At 56.9% G+C, this 20,699-nt stretch overlaps 1 protein-coding gene across 1 annotated transcript; it reads right to left on the bottom strand.

Moving 5' to 3' along the window:
• Positions 1–189: 189 nt before the first annotated feature.
• Positions 190–18,345, bottom strand: DNMT3B (DNA methyltransferase 3 beta). Its single transcript, XM_088174963.1, has 19 exons — positions 18,229–18,345; positions 14,589–14,712; positions 13,806–13,903; positions 12,615–12,698; positions 11,956–12,144; positions 10,647–10,805; positions 9,810–9,917; positions 8,962–9,103; positions 8,477–8,605; positions 8,015–8,059; positions 7,623–7,702; positions 7,241–7,353; positions 6,678–6,861; positions 6,368–6,452; positions 5,649–5,890; positions 5,402–5,492; positions 5,047–5,195; positions 4,313–4,398; positions 190–3,183 (listed from the first exon to the last, which is right to left on the bottom strand). Exons 1-19 carry the CDS (start codon positions 18,331–18,333, stop codon positions 3,042–3,044), a joined length of 2,355 nt encoding a protein of 784 aa, XP_088031089.1. The 5' UTR covers positions 18,334–18,345; the 3' UTR covers positions 190–3,041.
• Positions 18,346–20,699: the final 2,354 nt, after the last annotated feature.

Genomic DNA, 20,699 nt, shown 5'->3' with positions numbered 1-20,699 from the left:
TGACCCTCGGCACAGCCAGGCCCTGAATTCCCAGCACAGCCCAGCCCTGAGCCCCCGGAACTGCTCCAACTCTCCCGGCACACCTTGGTGTCACCTGGTGTCACCTCAGCAGGAGCAGCTCGGCTCCCTGGCTGTGCCCCTCCTCCCACTGTGAATCCCCTTTATTTACCCAATAAGACTGTCCAGCCATACAGAAATACTCATTTTTAATCAGTCATGATAAATGGTAAACTGTCGACTTTTTCCCACATGGACACCAGTGAAATCATGTGGACAAGGCAGTTACGAGTTTCCACACTTTAGATAGGAAAAATGTGAAATGTGTTAAAAACTATACATTTCTCTCATTTTAAAAGATTGTATAAAAACCCGCAACATGTTCAACATTAAAAATCCTTAACCTAAAAAAATAGCACCAGGGAGTTAAAAACCTTTAAAATGTCTTAAAAAGGAATTTCTGAGATCTCCCTCCCTTAACATTTTATAAGCTCATAATAAAAGGCAGCTCTTACAGGGAAAAACATTTCAAGGAAGACTTGTCTACTACAATTCTCATCAAGTGAGCTTAATGCCAAGACAATTCTCATTCCTCTTTTATCTTTGTTTACTTTCCCCAAGTCCTTTTTTTTTCCCTCATCTATTTGTTTTCCTTTTGATCAGATAGGAAAGGATGTGAGATCTGGAGTATATAAGATCAGGGATGCCATGGAGTGGAGGGCACAGTCTGGAAAAATCAAGCCCATCGGACCAGAGGATGGCTGTCACCCTGAGCCCCTGCACTGGATGGCTGTTCACCCTCAGGCCCCACACTGGTCTCCAAACGGGGACTGCAAGGACCTGGGATGAAGAATTAGTGTTGTGGCTGGCGTCCAGCTGGACATAAGGATCACAGACTGGCAAGGAGTCCAAAAGCAGCTGTGGTGCAGTGCTGGCAATGCCAAGGCTTCCCAAACACCTCCAGCATGCACAGAACCCACTCTGCCATCTTCTCAGTCCAGGGGCTGGTGACAAGAGGGTGCTATGTGTCCCCAAGCACTTGTCAATCATTGGAGGTGCCAGCAGTGACATGGACCAGCCTGCTTGACTTTCCTCAGAGTTTTCTTAACTAAAGTGTGTGGCTTGAACAAGTCACCAAGAATGAACCCCCAAGGAATTCTCTCTAAATTGTAACCTCCAGGTTAAAACAGGAAAAAAAAAGCCTTTAAACTACCTGGGCTTCCCTTGCTGTCCATTCCCAAGCATAGCCTTGGATTGGAGACCAAGAGAAGATGGTCCTCAGAGCTGGGATGGAAAACTGCACACAGGGGTGGAAATGGGAGGCTGCTGTCCTCCACCACGAGGACAGGGGTGCCAGAGAGGTAGAAGGAGCTGGGAGAGAAGCTCTTCCCAGTGATGCTGTACAGCACCTTGCAAGAGAGCAAGGCAGCCTGGCATTGATTGGGTGGAGGGTTGGCCCATGGTTTGAACCTGAATAATTCTGAAAAGGCACCCGAGGGCTGTTCCAGAGCCAGGTGACAGGTGAACAGAGGTAGGGAGGACCGAGGGACCAAGGGGGGAGTCGTTTCAGTGCATTGAAATGTGCATTGGAATTCAGAATCCCCAGAGATGCCTGCTGGAACAGTAGCCCTGTGGCTATGGAAAACCTGGTGGAAACGGACACAGGCACCTGCACCTGCCCGGTGGCCACAGGCTCAGCATGCCCAGGACTTCATGGAAAACATGATAGTAACTCTGGCAAAGCTGGGGAGTAGAGGAAGACAATCAAAAGTGAGCACAGTGGTGGCTGCAGGAGTTCCCAGTTTGGGGGTACAGCTCCAGGAGCCCCCAGGGCACTGCCAGGCTGGGGATGGGCACACAATCCCACCTCTCTGGGATGCACAGGGAGATGGGAGCACAGGGGAGGACAGGTACATCCCCTGCCTGCAGACCCCCAAGACCCCCAGCAGTGGCAGTGCTTTCCTGCCTCACTGTCACATTCCCTGTGCACAGTATGAGATGGGCACAGGCAAGAGCAGTGCTGCACTCCTGGTCCCTGCACTCCACGAGGGTTGGGTGGGATTTTCCCTGGAAGGAATGCCCTACCACCACTGCTTGGGTTCATGACATCCTACATAACATTTGGGGTGCTGAGATTTGAGGGTGCCATTGACCATTACAATGTCCTTCCTGCTAACAAACCACATTCATTTGGGAAATGGATGCTCCAAGAATATTTTCCTTTACAGACCCTGGAGCCCAAATCCTCTCTGTTCCAGTTACTATGTAAGCTTTCAAACCATTCAGCAGGATTTTAAAATGTAAGGAAAGGTTTTAGATGCTTTAAAAAGGAAGTAGTGAATATTTGTAAACTACAACCAAACATATAAAACAATATTTCTTTAGTTCTAGCTAGAAAAGTAATTCTATCACCTCACAGTTCAGTTTCAGCTACATTCAGGTCTAGGAATCTCCACATTCTTATGTAATGCCTTAAAGCAGCAATAGACATTAAAAAAACAAAATTCAATTTTATAAAAAAAAAATAAAAAAGATTTGGTTTCCGTATGATCCTGTGTTCAGTGTGTAACCTGAGCAGGGTCCCTTACACCTGCTGCTACGGTTTGGGGGTTTTTGGCAGTTACTTCAAGAGGTTTTGTTTGTTTAGGAAAAGCACCAATTCACTGTAGTTCAGGTTTGCCTGCAGCTCCCCAGCAGCTGCCCGCACACTGCTGCTCAGCAAGTGGTGACTTCCCAGCTCCAGGCTAAACCAGAATAGTTAATGCTCTGGGGGATGAGACTCCCCATCTCATCAGTGATGCATAGAGCTCTGTGTGCTGGGTAATTAAAGCTTCGTCCATCATTTCCTACGTATCACTGTTAGTCCCTTTAAAGAAGTGACCCTGCCAGGTTCTTTGGTTACAGACATTCCTCGGCTCCCCCGGCGGGGCCAGGTTGCGGCGAGGGACGGGGCTGTGACAGTCCGGTGGCCGTGCCCGTCCCTCTCCCGCCACAGCAGCCGTGCTGTGCATCTTTACCAGAGAGACGAGGGACGCTCCAGTTTGCTATTCACAGGCAAAGTAATCCTTGAGCGGGGAGAAGAGGTGCCGGATCACAGGGACATTCCACGATCCCCCCAGCAGCTTCTGGCGAGTCCCACGGCTGATGTTGGAGACTTCTGTGTAGGGGAGGGGGAAGCCAAAGATCCTGCAGAGCAGAGGCAGGAGAGGGTAGGTGAGGCAGAGCAGGAGCAGGAATCCCTTTCCCTGGGCAGCACTGCTCCCAAAGACAATGAGCATCGGGAGTCTTCTATGGGGACATGATTCGGCTCTCCAGCACATGACCTGAGCAGTGTCACCATCCAGCAGTTCTGGATGGGGCCAGGACTTTTCTTTCCGCCATCCCCAGTGCCCTCCACCTTGTAGGATTTCCTGGCAAGGCTCCTGTGCCTGGGCCTGCCTCTGCTCAGCAGCACCTCTGCAAGCATTGCCCGGAGCTACTCCATGGAGAGGACTGAGTAGCTCTGAGTAGCTCTGAGTCATGGGCTGGGCACTTCCCTTACAATCAGATGAAAGTCCAAGAGCCATTTCACCATGACAAAGGCTTGCAATTGTTATTTTACTTTCAAATGCCTTTAGCTCAGTGTTAGCTCAAACAAATACTGGAAATTTAAATATGAGCAAGCAAAATTATTTAGCCCTAGTCGTGTGTTTACTGGCCAGAAGCATGCTCAGATTTTGTCACACCTACTTGGTGAGCAGGACTGCTTGTAATTAGATTTACCTACTCCCAGTCCTTCTGTTGTGTTTTGCCATGAATTCAGGGTACTACAGGGTGTGAAGTGTGGAGCAGGGTGCACTCATGCCTTGCCACAGCAGCTGCTGGCTGTAGTGTGAGCTCCGTGGCACCACCCACCACAGCCACAGTGGCCCCTCCATGAACCCACAACCATGGCACTGAGCAGGGCACAGAGCTGCCCCACAGCACCCCCACATCAGCCTGGGCCATACCCCAAAGACAATCCACGTGTGCACCCCTAGCCAGACCCACGACACAGCATCCTGAGCAAGCCCCACCACTCCTCCCTCCAAAACCTTCAGGGGCCAGGGCAGGGGATGCTGCTACACTTCTCCCCTGCAGTCTCATCATTGCTTATTAGTAAGTGCATTAATTATCATGTGCACATCACTGCAGGGAAGCTGCCCCGTGCGGGAGCTTTGGCTCCTGGGAGCTGGGCTTAGAGCCAGGGAAATAAAAAAATCCACATGAACAGGCACTACAAAACAAACCAAAACTACCATGAGAGATCCAAGAGAACAGCAGACTGACTGATTACCTGTCCATCCCAGGGAGGTTGCCCCAAAAGTAACGAGCTCGGTGGGCAGCTGATATCTTGATCGCATCAATCATAACTGGGTTACACTGGGGGCCAAAATGAGGGGAAATAAAAGTTAGAGGAAATGTTGGCTTGATTCTCTCCTGCATGGACAGCCCTTCCCACTGCACTGCAGGGATTTAGAAGTCGTCAGCAAATCCTCAAAATTATGTAGTTCCCACAAACTCTTTTTTACATCAGAGAACAGCATGGGTGGCCACATGAACTCTCAGGTCATGGCAATGGCCAGCAGCTATTGACCGTCACAGGGTGCTCAGTGCTGATTCCCATGGACCAGGACCAGGACTGACAGCCTTCAATGGTGATTTTACACCAGTGGTCCCTGCTGACCCACAACTCATCCTGGCTACCACAGAGTTAAAACTCCTTCCCACTCGCTGACCCACCCTCTCCCTAGAAATAACAGGCATTGCTGGGAACAGATGCTTTCTGCAAAGCTGGCAAAACCCCTCCCCCAGAGGACTAGTGCTTGGGTTTGACTGATGAAAGCCAGAGGGGTGGATCCAGAGCCAAGACTAAACTTGATTCCTTGGCATGTGCACCGGGCAGGGGGTTTTCCAGCATCAGAGCCACAGGAAACCATAGCCAGACCCTCACACCCGGCACACACCCTGCACAGCCCAGCAAATGTCACCTGCTCCAACGCCTTTCCCACAGCTGTCAGCAATCCCTACCTCCAGAAACCGGGAAATGTCCCTCTTGTCGTTGAGCCTCATGGCCACCACATTCTCAAACATCCAGAAGAAGGGCCGCTCCTCGCCCGCCTTGGGACGAGCATAGTTGAGCAGGTGGTAGAACTCGAAGAAAAGCCTCCCGGTTCCTTCTGCGAGGAAAAAGCCGAGCAGCAGGTTGGGATCAGCTGGGGCACGGGGTGTGGGGCTGGGGGGCCTGGCCGCCCTCCCCACCAAGATGGGTATGGAGACAGCCAATACAGCCATGGGGCTGGACCACTTCCCCAGGCTGTAAGGTGGCTCCATGGCCCAGGAACATCCCAAGGTATGCAGCCCAGCAGAGGCAAAGCAGCCTTACCAAAGAGCGCCTTCCTGGTGGGATTGACAAGGGAGACATCGTCACAGGGGGTGCCACCGATCACCAGGTCAAAAGGACCCCACTCCTCAATCTACAGAGAACAGAATCCAGACCATTAGGAGATGACACAGAAACAAGTCTCTCCTCCCCCATGGGGCAGGGCACAAGCTTGTCCCAGAGCTGGTGGGGTGAGAGCCATGTCCCCATGGTGCCATGTCCCTCAGGCTCCCACGGAAGCAGAGCTCACATTTCTCTTGGTTATGTTCCTGACATCACGCACGTAGGTGATGTTGCCCTCAGGGCGCATGGTGCTCGAAGCCATGGGGTTCTCACAGATCTCTGAGGCAATGTACTTCTCCACTTGGATGCCCAAGTCCTTCAGCACCGTGTACCCTGCCAATGGACAGAGGTCTGAGGTCGCAGTCCTGCTCTCTTTAGGCTCCGAGTCTCCTTCGTCAGCACCACTCGATTTGGCCGCTCCTGGATGTCCTAGGTGGGTGCAGTCAAACAGCACTTCAGGGTGAGTAAACTTTTATTTGACCCATTCCTCCAAGTAGGTCTGCTCCCAGAAAGCAGAATGCCAGAGCTGAGTGAACTGAGCCAAACCAGTTGCCCTCAGGCACTTCAGAGTACAGGTTACTGGTGTCCTCACAGCTCTGGCTTACCAAGGAAACCAGCCAGCCCAGATCACGCTTGGCACAGCAGAATACCTCTGTGAGATGCCCACACATGCCCTCCCCTCCCATCCCTTCCCCTTCCGTGCCCTCACTCCAACCCTCCCCTCCTCCACAACCCTATCCAGCAGGAAAGGGAGACCCTGCCCTCAGCCCTCTCCTGATCGGGATCTCCCTGCTTTCATCCCCTCCTCCCCATCAAGCTTTTAGAGACAGGTTTGAGCCCATGGAATGATTCATCTCCAATGCCCAGTGCCAAGAGCTGCTCAGCAGTGCTTCCCTACTGCCTCACCTGTTGCCACCCCATCGAACAACGAGAGCACACGAATTGGTCTCCTCTTCGCTGGAGGAACTGTTGGGTAGATTTTGGGTGCAGCCTGCAATGGAGACAGCCATGAAGCCCCAGCCCTGGCAGTGCTGCTTTGTCCCATAAGGCTCTGAATGCAGCACCTCCACCTTCAGGAGAGCATCTGCAGGACCATGAGCCTGGCACCCTTGGAGAGGGTGGATGAACAAGACCAAGGCAGAGGGAAGGGGAAGTCCAGGTTGCTCACCCTGCCCTCGGTGACCCTCTTCCCCACATCCCTTCCCCCAGCCCTTACATATTCCTGTCCCTTGTCACTGGTGAAGAAGTCCTGCAGGCGAGTGTTCCAGTCCTGGCGGCGCTGCAGCACGCCGCGGTTCTGCTGGGGCTGGCACATGTAGCAGTTCCAGGGCTCCTGCTCTTTTACTCTGGCCGACGTCCCTCGCCCCACCAGCACATCCAGACACTCCACACAGAAACACCTGCCCAAACCACAACAGCTGTGCTTGTCACCCCACCAACTCCTTTGGGTCACTCCAGCTTCTCCTAGAGTTTCTCCTGCCATGCACCACAGCCCCCACCATTTTACAGGATATTTTTCCAGGCAATACCCTGGTTTTTAGGGCTGCTAACTCGAGCTGGTGACCAAGGCATGGGTAAGTCTCCTGCCAGCCTCCACAGGGCTTATTCGGGTGATACCTGGCTAAGTAAGGGCAGGCAGGCTGTGTTGGGACACAGTGCATGGCAGCCAGCTGGGGAGAAGCACACCCCCTTCCCAGGCTCATGGAGGACCCTGCTTCCTGCAGCTCCCTGGGAATGATGCCAGGCCCTCAGCCCCAGGAGCGGAGACTTGGGGCTCACCTGCAGCAGCTGGCATTGCTGCAGAGCAGCAGCTCCTTGCCTGCACAGCAGACGGTGCAGTAGGACTGGTACCCATCTTCATCATACATGTAGAAGTACTCCAGGAATCTATCCTAGCAAAAGGACAGCGAGGAGCAGAGAAGGACAGAGGATCAGAAGCCATGCTCAGAGGATAGAGAACACAGATTTGCTCCATTCCCAGTGCAGAGATGCACATCTTTGGTGTTTCAGGTGGTGAGAACATGGTGAGGGACAGCCCCATGGGGACACAGCATGGCCAGGACCTGGCACAGCCAAGCCCTGGTCCCAGCAGCACTGGCTGGACCCCAGCCCCATCCTCTGGCCCCAGGCTCCTGCTCAGCCCCAGCACAGCAGCACTTACCCTGCAGGTCTGGCAGAGACCCCCCTTGAACAGTGGGTGGAAGGTGGCTGGGTTCCTCCTCCCGCAGGACAAACAGCTGTCTGTGGGACAGAGAGAGCTGTGCTCACCCAGGGCAGGGACACTTTACACCCCACCACAGCCTGCAGAGGCTGGAGCTTTGCCTTGGACCCATGTCTGGATAAAGCCTGCCCTCAGACCTGCATCCAAATGGGGCCTGCCATTGGAACCACATCTGGATGCAGCTGTGGCTCCCCATGGAGGATCAGCTCCGCACCCTGCACTCACAGCACTGTACCCCTCCTGCATGGTGCAGCTTAAAGGGACCCACAACCCTTGCTGAGCACTCCCAGCACCCCACACCTCTTCCAAGGAGACACAGGGCCAGCGTTTACCTTCCAGATTCCCGCTGTTGTTCGTAACTTCGGAAACCATTTGCTCTTTATAAAATTGAAAAGAAAAAGAAAATAAGACATTATCATTCCTTATGTAACAAACTCTAAATGCACTCTGCTTACAGGTACCTTATTTCTTGCATTAGAACTGCTCCAGCTTTGCTGAGAGATTTTGGTGCAAAACCCACATCTTTTCACTGATGGAATTACTAGAGCTCAGTGTAGCAGCACATGGTCATGCTCAAAGCTGAGCCACTAGTGGGGCCCAGCCCATGACTTGCAGTTGGATTTGCTGGTGTCTTGTCAAGCACAAGTGAGCATCACTAGACCACAAAATCTTTTGCCTTCAGAAACCAGGCTCATGGTCCCTGGGAAGAACCAAGCCCTTCGCCAGAATGGTTTCCCAGTGCTCTCAGGGTGCACAGCCCAGGCCAAGCCAGTCCCCAGCTCTCTGTTGGTTACCTCGGGTCTGGTCCTCTTCCACACGCTGCTCTTTGCTGTTGTTGCATGGGTAGGTCTTCAGTCTCTTGGTGGGGGGACACTGCTCAAGGGACACCACCTCCTCTGTCCCATTCCTCAGCACCCCATTCTCTGCAAGGAAAAGGAACATCCATAAGGACAAGCCTCCAGCCTCTGGACTGTCCCAGGGCACCTCCTGCTCCTGCCAGGTCCCACCCCAGCCACAGCAGGACCCTTCCTGGCCACCCGGATCCCCATACATGGCACACGGCTCTGCCAGGTTCGATTTTCACGGGGCTTGGAGGGTGCTTTGCTCCAGCTTTTTGCAATGCCACTGAGGGGTCCAGCGAGAAGCCCCAGGATCACCTTTGGACTGGACTGGCATGGCCACAGCACAGGGTGAGCAGGCTCAGCCAGAGCCAGCCCCCAGTGGCCACTGCCCATGTCTGCCCCCCACCAGCCCCAGCCAGCTGATGCCACCACCTCACCTGAGCCTTTGGGTGGCCGCAGTCCCTTGAGCCCCAGGGGTTTGAAGCCAGTGATTGCCCAGTCAATCATGGGCTTCAGCTGCTCCTCCAGTGACTCCCTGGGGCCAGTTGTAAATGTCTTCCCTGACCGGCTCCGGGCAACCTGATGAGGATGGACAGCAGGGGACAGGGTGACAGGATGGTCTTTGTCAGGGGAGCAGCCACAACCTGCCAGGGCCACAGCCCCAGGCCCCCTCCCCACCCAGCACACACACACACACACACATAGGGCTTGGTGGCCCCGGGACAGTGGCAACTGATGGATTCCCGCTCTGGGTTTGCCCTTGGCCACACTCTGGTGCCTCCACCCCTGCAATGAGCCCATCTGTCCTCCACCAGCCCCAGCAGGGCCAGAAGTAGGGACAACAAAGCCACAGCTCTTGCCCAGATTCTGCACCCTGGCAAGTGGCAGGAAGAAAAGGCAGAAGAGATGCCTGTGGGTCTACAGCCCCATAGGGTGACATGTGATGCATCCCTGGGATGGGGACTGGATTGCTGGGTGGTCAACATCAGCCCTGAATTCAAAGGGCATCTGGCACCTCTGGCCAGCCTGGCACTGCCCTGCTGCCATGATGCTGCCACGTCCAAGCCCTTACAGGGAGCCTGACCTGGGGTTCTGGAGCAGTGAGACCCTGGAGCAGCAGCAGCTACCCCTAAACCCTCAGGATAAGCAGAGTCTGGCCCCACAGCTGCACTTGGAAATAATCTCAGCAGTGAAAGGAGGGTTTTACTGCATCCCATCCCACTGGGGCCCTCCAGCCCAGCTGGTTCAGCTGGCACCTCCTCACCCACCCACTCCTGGTGGTTACCTCCAGAGCATGGTAAATGGCACGGCGGTAGGACACCAGCTTGTTGAACGTGGAGGAATTGAAATGCTGCCTAAAGGCCATCAGTCCCACCAGTTTGTCTGCAGAAACCTGGGAGAGAGCATCAAGATTTCACCTGTGAGATAGGAATGCCCTGCTGGGCCATATCCCCCAGCACTGTGCAGTCCCCAGCTCCAGCACTGTGGCAGCTTCGCCAAGAGCAGCAGCGTGACAAGGACGGGTGGGTTGCACCCTCTGCTGGCACTGCTGCAGTGACACCAGCACAACACTTCCTCCCTCCTGCCTGCAGCATGGGTGGGGTTGGATATCCTCGATGGATATTAGGAAAAGGTTAATGGTTGGGCATTACAACACACTCTCCAGGGAATTGGTCATGGCAGGAGCCTGACAGATCTCAAGGAGTGTTTGGATGACACTCTTGGGCATATAGTGGAATTTTAAGGTTGTCCTGTGGAGGGAAAGATTGTGACTCAAAGATCTTTGTTGGTCCCTTCTAATTCAGGATACTCTGATCCTGTGAGGGTGATGGGGTCTGAGGGGACATCCCTCCCCAGGCAGGGAGTGATAGGGGAAGCTCTGGAGCATGGACAAAACCCTGTGAAATGGCCAGACAGATGTCCCCGTGTCTGGATGCTGTCACCAACCCACCAGTCATTAGTTACAGACACCAGAGCCATGAGAACCTGCCAGGGCCTGGCTATGCTTAACACTGGGAGGGGAGGCCTGGGGGTTGCAGGAGCGCACACACCCCACAGCCAGCCTCAGGAGTGGGGCAGACACGTGCAGGGAAGGGTATTTTGGGCTGGGCAGCAGGCTTACCTCAGAGAACTTCCCGTCTCCAAACCACTGCACCCACCGCATGCCCGAGACTGCCTGGCGCTTGGCCGTGGCTCTGTGGGACACGACGATGGCAGGCCACCAGGAAAAACCTTTGATCTTTCCCCAGACCAGCTCCCCAATTCCAAATTCCTTCCCATCCTGAAAGTACAAGGCAACAGATCAGCCGAAAGTACAAACTCTCCATTCTTTCTGGGCAGCCGTGCAGGAGAGCCCTGGAGCACGGGGGACAGCCCTGGTGTGTCACCATGTGTGTCACCACGTGTGTAACACGTGTGGAACCTCTGTGCAATGATCTACAAAAACTGCAGCCCCTCCCTCAAGCAGAGGGCCAAGCCATTCCCCTCCAGCAGCCCTGGATCCCAGCCCTGATCCGTGCTGAAGCCAGGCGGGGAGGGCTGTGTGTGCCAGCCCCACGCCGAGCCCGTGCCTGGCACACGGCGTGGTGCATGCTCCATCCTGCACAGCCCACCTGGCACCGGGCCCCGTGCGTGTCCACTCCTGCCTGCCCTGCCAGGGTCTCTGCAAACACGGGGAAGCCTTGCCCCAGCCTTGCACCAAGGTTGTTCCCTGGGTGCCCTCAGATGAAGCTCATCCTTGGAACAGGGCAGCCCCTTCACAGGGCTCACAGCTCAGCCTGTGCCCTGTGGCTGCACCCCAGGCAGGGGACACCCACCCTCCCTCCTCTTGTTCCTACAGGGGAGAGCAGGAAAAAACGAAGCAAAAACAGAGAAGGAAAAGAAGAGCAAACAATTTTGGTGTGACACATCGAAGGCCATGCTGGGTGCTGTGCACAGCAAGGCACCTCACACAGAGCAAAGTCACCTCTCTGTCTGCAGAGCCCTCCTTCCCAGCTTTGTTCTGCAATTAGGTACTTAATTATGCAGCAAGATACAATTGCCCAATTCCTGCAAGTCTGGGGCCCTGCCCTGGGGCCCGCAGGCGCTGAATCCCGCTCTGCAGCTTCGATTCTCTCCAGCATCCCCATCCCCGACAGAAATGTTTTCTGCACATGCAACTGCCTGTCTCAGCAGGGCACGGCACTCGGCACACGCCTGCGTGTCTCGGGGGGCCCATGTGTGGCACCAGTGGCCGCTTGGCAGGGCTGGTCCCCAAAGCATCCAAGCCTGAGAGATGGAGACAGCCCAGCACCATCACACCCCAGGCACGCAGGGAAGGTGGGCAGGAAAAACAGCACTGAGGTTTGCAGTTTGTCTTGGGACAAGTCACAGAGGTTCATCCTTGTCCCACACCATCCTGGGTGCAGGAGCAGAGTTCAGCCCCTCCGTACCTGGTATTCCAGTGCCGTGCCCATGTCTCTGCTCTCTGACTCCTCGGCCCCCAGCTCAGCAGAGCCGTTCTGCCCCTCCTGGGAGCTGCTACCAGAGAGTGTGCTGCTGCTCCGGGATGAGTCCTGGGAGTCCTCCTCCGTCAGGTCAATGGTCACGGGTGTGGACACGGCTGAGCGACGCCTGGAGCTCTGCATGGCAGAGGCAGGGGAGGGTGAGTGCAGCAGGGAGAGGGACAGGGGCAGTAGAGACCTGTCCCACATCACCCCCCATTCCCCACATCACACCCAGCCCTGTGTCATCCCCCAGCCCTGCAGTCGGGATGGGACAGGGGGAGCCAGGGAGTGAGGGCACCACTGCAGCCATGAATAGAGAGGAAAGCCCTTAATCTGCAGGAAAACTGCTCTGCTTTTACCTGCCAGACCCAGAGCAAGTGGTGCACCACTGCCCCCTCCTATTTTCCTGTCCCAAATCCACCCCAGGATGATGCTCAAGGCACCCAGTTCATAGCAGGGACAAAATACAGCACAAACACACCCCCTTCACAGGGGAAACTGAGGCACGGGGAGGCTGCACCATCTCTGAAGACACCTGACCAGGGCACAGCAGCAGTGCAGGTCTCTGGAGCCCCAGGGAAGCCCTGGCCCTGCCAGACCCTCACCCGCACGGGAGTTGGCAGGTCCCTGAGAGTCTCCACACTGCGTGGTGGTTCCTTGATCCGCATCCTGTGCCGGGTCCGCCCTGCCTGGAACATGAGGCAGAGGGTGGGCTTCTGCCTGAGGCTGCTCTCCCACCCAGCACTGCCCCAGGGTTGTGCCTGCTATCAGAACAGACGGGTGCCATGGCATGGGTGCCCTCCTCACATGGGGACACGGAAAGTCTGTGCCTCATGGGGCTGAGCATCACAGGCACCCTGGGGAAGGTGAGAGGAGGCAGATGGATGCTGGAGGCACCTTGTGCTGAGCCCCTTTGGGCAATATTCTGCTCCACAGCATCTCTGGAAGGCTCAGGAGCCTCACTGCTGCAGCCCACTGCACCCAGCATGACAGAGAGAGCAGGAGTCACAGCTGGGAGGGCTGGGATGCCAGGAGAACCACAGACCACGGCAGACCACCCATCCCAGGCAGGGGCCCACTCACACTCCCTGGATGCTTTCACATTCCCAGGAGTGCTCTTTCCCACAGCCAGCCCTGCAGCAGCACCCACGGCAGCCTTTCCCTGGTGATCACAGTTACAGTCCAGCCTGGACTTGTTTCCTGCACCCAGCATAACAGAGGTTCAAAACCAAATGAGATTTTGCAGTGAAGAGCCCCCAGACTAAACAGTGGGAAAGCTGAATTTTCACCCACTGGATTTATGGCTCTTTCTTTTGGAAGCTGCCTCATCTCAGGCAGATCTCCAACCTTGAGTTTTAATTCTAACTCAAAACAATAAAGCCAGAAGGCAAAAATGCTTCCAGACCCTGGAGGTTTGTCAACCTAGTCAACAAAAGAGGGCGGGTGAAATTGGGATCCAGCCTCACAGCAGCTAAAAGCAGCTCACCCCAACAGTGGGAGGCACGAGATGCTTCATTCTATCAATATAGCCAAGACTTTAAAAGAAAATAATAATTATAAGGCTGCTGCAACATGTAATGGGCATTGCTGCATCCCACACCACCCCCTCCTACTGCTATGGTATCATGAGAAGCAGGAATTTAAAAATTAAAATATTACACTGGTGAGTACTGCATCCATCACTGGTCTATTCCTCTGGCACTGAGCACAAGAGAAGCCCAGAGGGAAAGAGATTGAGGATCCTGGAACCAGATCCCCCCCACAGCCCCCCAAAAGCACCCTGGATGTTTACTTACCCTCTGCGCCAGGTCAAGTGGCCAGGCCAGGTCCTCCTTGGAGAGGTCTCCATTGCTGTCCTCCTTCTTCAGGGGGATCAGCCCCAGGCCCCTGGAATCTGCAGAGATGAGACAGAGCAGCCTCAGGCTCTGCAAGCCCACCTGGCCATGTGCCTGCATGCCCCAGCCTCCCACTGCTCCCACAGCACGTCAGGATTTGGAGACACCAAAACCTCATTTCAGAGAAACATGGCTGAGAGCAGAGACAAGTGGTGTCCCCTGGGCTCCCCATTATGGCACCACAGCCCCAGATCACCCACCTGTCCCTAAAACTGGGAGGGATTAGCAGCAAGTATGGGGACATTCTCATCTACTCCTTTGTTCCTGAAAGTCAAAGGTACAAGGAGGCCACAGCCTCCCCTTCAGGGCTTGTCACTTAAAGCAAGACCTTGTGAACCCAAGAGGTGAGACTTGGGATTTGGAGTATCCCAGGAGCAGCAATGCAGCCCCTGAGGTCAATGGCACCCCTCAGGCTGGAAGGGCTCCCCTGCTTTCCTGACCCCATGGGAGTTAAACTATTGAGGGGCAGAGCCAGCATCCCAGTGTGGCACTCATTTCCACAATCATACCATGGCCTGGATGTGCTACTGGATCACAGAAATCCAGTGGGGTCATGGAGGGACTCTGGCCATAGCCACAGCACTCCATCCCCAGCAAGGCCCCAGTACAGAGGCTGTGATACCCCCAGCCCTGTGCATCCTTGCACATCCTGGGAGCACTCTGGGCTCAGCAGGTGACCCTCACCTGGAGTGCTGGGCTTCCCATTCGCCTCCAGTACAACGCCAGGTGCATTGTCCCCGTTGATGAGGATCAGCTTTGCCCTACAGTCCTCATCCTGCCCGCGGCTCTTGTCCTTTTTCATGGCTGCCTGTAGAAGTCAGAATGGAAAGGAAATTCAGTTGTGCAAGGAAGCCTCGGGGAGGGCAAAGCAGTCAGTGAGGTTCTTGAGCCAGTTGTAACTTCATGCCCTTAGCAGAGCAGTCTGACTGGAGATGCATCTAAAGGTCCTGGGAAATCAAGGGCACTTGCACATAACCTCCACACAAATGTGGTGGCCCCAAAGATCAACCAGCTTCATCTAAAAGACCCCAGATGCAACCCACTTATCTTTAGGGAACACCAGGTTTTCTCCCAACATCTGTATGCTGGCTCGGAGCTGCTCGGAGCACCAGCTCACACTGACAGACCCTGCCCAGAGGGGAGCTGCACTTCCTGGCCACCCTGTAGAGACAGGGGACAACCCACCCCTGGGGACAGCCCACCCCTGGGGCACCGGCCTCCCTGTATTCCAGCTACCCAGCACACCCAGAGGTGGGTGGGCTGTTCCTGCAACAGCAGGACAGGCAGGCAGCCCATGGGGGGCAAAGTCCTGGAGCCTGCATTCAACTCTCCCGGAGGGAGAAAACTCCTCCTGCCCCCGCTCTTGGCCTCATCTCCCCCGCCCCAGGGTGAAAGGGCAGAGCAGGGGGCTGTGCCACAGCACCCCAGCACCCCTGCCCTGTGTCCCCCTGCAGAGCTGGGGCTCTCCTTGCTCGCTGCCTTCCCTTGGGTGTCCTCTCTGGCTCCTGTTTTCTGCAGTGGAAGCTCCCAGAGGCACCCGGATGCCATGAACTGTGCTGCCTCATTGTCGGGCTATGGGTCTGTGCTGCAACTTGCCCCTTCAGCAGCACAGTCATTTTAGCAGCACACGTAACTCAAGAGCTGAGGAGCTCGCAGGGCTTTGCCCACCGACAGCCCTGTTAGGAAGCCAAAGCAACACCCCCCTCTGCCCCAGAGAGACCCCAGCTCCAGCCCACCGCCCCTTCTGCGTCACTCTCGTTCTGCATCGCCTCCAACCACTGCCCTAACAATTGAGATTTCTGCTTTGAAATCATCTGTCAGCACCTCTGACAAACAAAGACCAGTGTGAGTTTGATGTTTTGGACGCAGAGGGCAGAATTAAAAACCTGGTAACACTCAAAAACACAAAGGAAAACAGGTGTCCAGAGCCCATCTCCACAGGCAGAGACCCCGGTGCACATACTGCCTCCCCCTTGGACAAAGGGAGGAGGAGAGGAGTGGCACCAGACACTGCCTAACCCCTCACAGCTGTGTGTGCTGAAATCTCTCTGCTGCAGCACATCTGCTCTCAGGCCCAGCAAACAATTCCTGGGAGCTGCCCAGACTCGCCGCCTGCCCCCGGCCCAGGCGGAGGGTCCCACATGGCCCCAGATGCTCCAGGATGCAGCAATCCACCTCGGACCAGCACGGCCAGGTCAGGGTCAGCTCCTCCTGGTCTGCTCCCCCTCCCTAGCCCATGATGCTGCAGAGCAGCAGCAGCTATGACTGGCAGCAATGCTGCCACCAAAACTCACCAAAAAAAGTGAATCTCCCTTGGGAATCCCTACTGGGAAGGGTTAAGGCATCCTGCTCTCTTAGCATGAAGGTGATCTGAACCAGAGGGTATAAGGAGATGGAGCTGCATCAGGCAGATAAGATTCAGGGAGAACAGAAGCAGACAAGGATATCTCCCAGCCTTCCTAAACACCCACAAAAGTCCACTGGGACCCTCAGATGACCTCTACATTCATTCCTTTGTCAGGAACCGGAGTCCCGGAAGTTCAAACTTGCACTTCAAAATGGCTTTTCCTTTCTCAGCATAGGACTGCCTCATGTCCAGCACACCAGGCAAGGATGTCCCATCAGCCTAGCACGGGGGAGGTGAAGGGCTAAGGTGACACAGTGGCCAGGTCTCCCCTGGGACACAGCCAGGACTGAACACCTGATGGCCCAAGCTCAGCTTTGACACTGCTTAAGGAACTCTGACATGGCCTTTATTCCAGTTATAAAGTGGGGAAAAAGGGGTTATCTCTTTGGAAGGATCTGTTCACTGGCAGAGCAGAGACCCACAAGTCACAGCTCTGTGGGTCCATGGCACAGGCCACAGGCCCTGCCATGAGCACAGGCACATCAGCCCCTGTTTGATCTGTGCCCTTCTCTAGCTGCACTGCCCAGGATCACTCAAGGACATCCCATCACCATCCTCTGATGGGAAAGGGAACAGCACACCGCGGCACAAACTGCTCATTGAAAGTCCATCTCCAAAAATCCTACACCTATGCAGCAGGACTGCAATTCCCATCCCTTCTCCTGCTGTTTGCACCAAGTGCTGAAGCCACACGAGCCCAACCTGCTGCCCACCGACCACCCAGGGTCCCCTGCAGGAGCCACATCCTTGTGAGCTCCCCTCCTGCTCGGGAGGAAGCCTTGGTTCTTTGTCCTCGCCTGCCCTCGCAGAAACACACCAGCATGTGCACTCAGGGCATTAGTAATAAGAAACAGAGCACTGCCCTCACATGTGCTGGCTCACGGGAGACCAACCCTGCAGGGTTTGCATCACCCAGCAATTGCCCTGCAAACACACCGGGTGCTCCACAGTCATGCACTCCTGAGAATCCATCAGGAGGCAAATAATGCAGAATTCCAACTCCATTGCCTAGAGCTCCCCAAGAGCCCGGCAGCCCGGCACTGCATGGTGACCAGGACGTGCCCTGCAGCCAAATCCCACCGAGAAGACAATGAACCCGCTGACTCCACAGCCCGCCCTCATTTTGCAATACCAGTTTCCTTAAGATTTGCCAAACTGGTTAAAGACCATGCCACAGCATTAACTGCTTAGAGAGAATTCTGGACCCTGCCTGGCCACCACTGCTGGCCACCCTGGAATGGGCAGAGCAGGCAGAGTGGGCAGGACGGCTGGGCTCACCTGGCAGAGAGGGCAGGGTGGGCAGGGCTCACCTGGACGGGCCATGCTCTGGACTGGACCCCTGCCCCTGCTCCCGGGGCTGCTCCTCCAGCCTGGTTTCAGTTTTCCTTGCTGGGAAAACAGGCCGCCCTGTTATCAGGTGCATGTCCCCAGGAGGTGGGGAGGTTTCGGACTTTGCCTCCAGACAGGGGCATGCATATCAAAAGGCTGGAGGGAAGCTTTACCCACGGCTGGGATGGAGCCATCGCCCAAGCCCTGTTTCAATAACAAAAAGAAATAAAGGACCCTAATGGCCGGGCTGGCTCTGGGTTTTGGTGCACAATAATGGCCTTTAAATCTCCCCAAACCGAACGTTTCCCTCTAATCCTGGGAAGAAAGGAGTTGCTGGGTTGGCAGTTCCGTAAGAAAGGCGCCAATTTCGCAGATGTGCTCGTTGGGAAGGGCAGGGGGCGAAGGGCAGGCTCCCCCTGCCCGCTTCCTGTGCCTGGCCTCTCTGCTCTCCCGCTCCGGCACTTCCCTCCATTTCCCCCGGTTTCCTCCTGCCCCGCTGCGCTCCCCCCGCAGCCCTCGGCGCCCACCCCGGCTTTCCCCGCTGCCTCTCAGCAAAGCTGGGTTAAAGAAAAGAAACAAAACACAAACCAGCCCCTCCTCTCCCAGGGCAGACCAGGCTGGAGACTTCTCCCGGACAGCCACCATCCCCGCCAGCCGCTGCTCCAGCCGCTCCGGGCTCTTTACCATGTTCATCCCGGTGGGATCCGGCCGGGACGAGCTCCCCGACGTGGGGCAGGGGCTGCCGGCGGGCAGTGGCCGGGGGCTGTGGGCAGGGCTGGAGGCTTTGGGGGCTCTGGTACACAGGTGAGTCCCGCTCAGCGCTGGCCAGTCTTCTGTCCGAAGTCGTCACCGCTTCATTCTCCCCCTGAACAAGAGGACGTAAAGATGACAATGACACCTCGCTGTCCCGATGGCTGCCCGTCCAGCCCCGTGCAGCCCCAGAGGCGGGACTGGGATACCCGGCCTTACTCCTCAATTGATTAAAAATTAGGAAACTGGAAACTGAGGCAGGAAAGTAGAGTATTAGTACTGCTCAGGGCACCCCCTCCTTGCCCTCTCCCGTTCCAAAGGAGGTCGATGCAGGACCACCTCTTGCCCCAGGACCACCACTCGCCCAGGGGTCTCCCCGCTCCCCTCTCCCGGCTTCCCGGGACTTGTGCCCCACGCTGGGACCACTCGGAAGAGTTTATTTCTCCTTCTTCGACGATCTCCCCTCCCCGGAGGCTCCTGGTGGGCTCGTCAAGAGGCGGATGCCAGCACAGCCCTCGGGTCGATACCTGCTCCGGCCACCCCGTCCCTCCGATCGGCCCCGGGGAGGCTTCGCGCCCGAGGCGCCACCGGGAATCTCTTTTCCTGCCGACAGAGAGGGAAGATGCGCTGTCAGATCCCCGAACGAGAAGCGAAAACAAAGGTGTTCGGCCCGGGGCAGCAGCGCCACCGTGTCCTGGTACCCCGGGCAGCTCCCTACGGTGCCCCCGGCCTGGAGGCGGCGCTGCCCGGGACGACGGAATCGGGCAGGGGACCCCGGCCCCCGAACCACCCCCGCCCCGCAGCCATCACTCCCCGTATCACCGAGGGGACCCTCCCGCCGCAGTGTCTGGCTCAGCCCCGGCCCGGCCCCGCGGGTCGCGGGGGGTCCCGCACCGGCCCCGCCGTGACAGTCCCGGGACGCGCCCCCGGGGCTCGCGGCGCCTCCGCGGGAAACTCCAAAAGTTGCAACGGGACCGGAGGGGTGGGCGGGACCAGGGGGACTTAGGGGACCGTGCCCGAGGCTGTGGGAGCAACGATCTCCCCAACACGCCCCAAAGCCGAGTGCCGGCAACAAGTGGCGGCGGGGCCCACCACCCCCTGCTCCCTGCCCGAGCCCCCAGGGCGAAGCCGCGAGTCTCCGGTTACCGGGCACCGGGGCCGCCAGACCGGCCGGGGCGCTCCCGCCGCCGCGCTCCGGTGCGCCCGGTGCCGCCTTCCCCTCCCGCCTCATTGTCCCCCGCCACAGCCGCGGACAACAAAGCCGCCCACGAGGATGTGCCACGGCTCCGGCTCGGACCCTCCGGTCCCCCCGATCCAGCGCTCACCTGCGCCGCGGCGGGACGCGCCGTCCAGCGGGGCCGTGCCGCCGCTCGCCGCTGCCCGCGCCCCGGCCGGCCCCCGACAGCCCCGCGCTCCGGTTACATGGCGCTTTAACCCTGCCCGTGCTGGGCAGCCCCTCCTCCTCCTCCTCCTCCTTCGCCGCCCCATGGCGGGGGAGGGGAGCGCGGGGCCCGCACCGCCACCGCACCGGCCAGGCCCCCCAAGCCCATCAGAGGTACAGTCCTCAGGGTCCCGCATTCCCCCAGGGCCCGCATCCCCCGGGGCGCCACATCCTCCCCCGCCGTGACCCCACCCCCCCCCCCCCGGTAGCCCAATGTGTCCCATCCACTGCCCCACATCGCCTGGGACCACTGGCTAGCGCCCCACATCCCCCTTGTCTCAGCTCACATCGCCCTTGCCTCGGCTCCTCGCATATTCTTGCCGGTGCCCTGCATCACCTCCGCGGGGCTCAGCATCCCTCTCCGGGGGTTCCACATTCCTCTGATGTCTCACACCCTCCCGGGGCTCCCCACCCCCCGGTACCCTCCGGCGTCTGGTATCGCCTCCACTGCCTGGTATTCCCCAGGGTTCATCATTTCTCCGGGGCTCGGCCCTCGGAACCCCGCGCACCTCAATCCCCGAGGCAGAGGAGACTCCCTTGGCATCCCGGGGCCGGGCAGAGCCCTCGCCCACGGAGCCGCCACTCTGCCACTGGTTTCCAGCAGCACCATGCCCCACACAGCCCCATGCAGCACAACCCCGCAGCAGACAAAGCCTCACAAGTTTTACACTCAGTTTTTGTTTGTTCTTTCCCTTTCCCGTCCAGAAGCAGGACACTTGCAGGGCTGCGCCGGGGCCAGGGACACAACCCGCCTGTCTCCTGCCCCAGACAAAGCATCCGGAGTCCACGTGGGGTATAATCTTCCCTGCTCGCCTGTTATTCCTTCTAGATGCAGCAGAAAAGTGCATAACAGTAAGAAAAGGAATAC

This window comes from Sturnus vulgaris, chromosome 17 (genome assembly GCF_052056855.1).
Source record: "Sturnus vulgaris isolate bStuVul1 chromosome 17, bStuVul1.hap1, whole genome shotgun sequence".
NCBI classification, from domain to species: Eukaryota; Metazoa; Chordata; class Aves; order Passeriformes; family Sturnidae; genus Sturnus; species Sturnus vulgaris.
The sequence above is the reverse complement of the archived record's forward strand: the minus strand, read 5'-3'. Positions and strand labels throughout refer to the sequence as shown.

Excerpts from the sequence above, each read along its gene's own strand:
- DNMT3B (XM_088174963.1), bottom strand. The coding sequence starts at position 18,333 with ATGAACATGGTAAAGAGCCCGGAGCGGCTGGAGCAGCGGCTGGCGGGG. Across the intron at positions 8,606-8,961 it reads GCGGCCACCCAAAGGCTCAG|AGAATGGGGTGCTGAGGAAT; the intron begins GTGAGGTGGTGG and ends TTTTCCTTGCAG. Across the intron at positions 5,493-5,648 it reads GGAACATAACCAAGAGAAAT|ATTGAGGAGTGGGGTCCTTT; the intron begins GTGAGCTCTGCT and ends TGTTCTCTGTAG.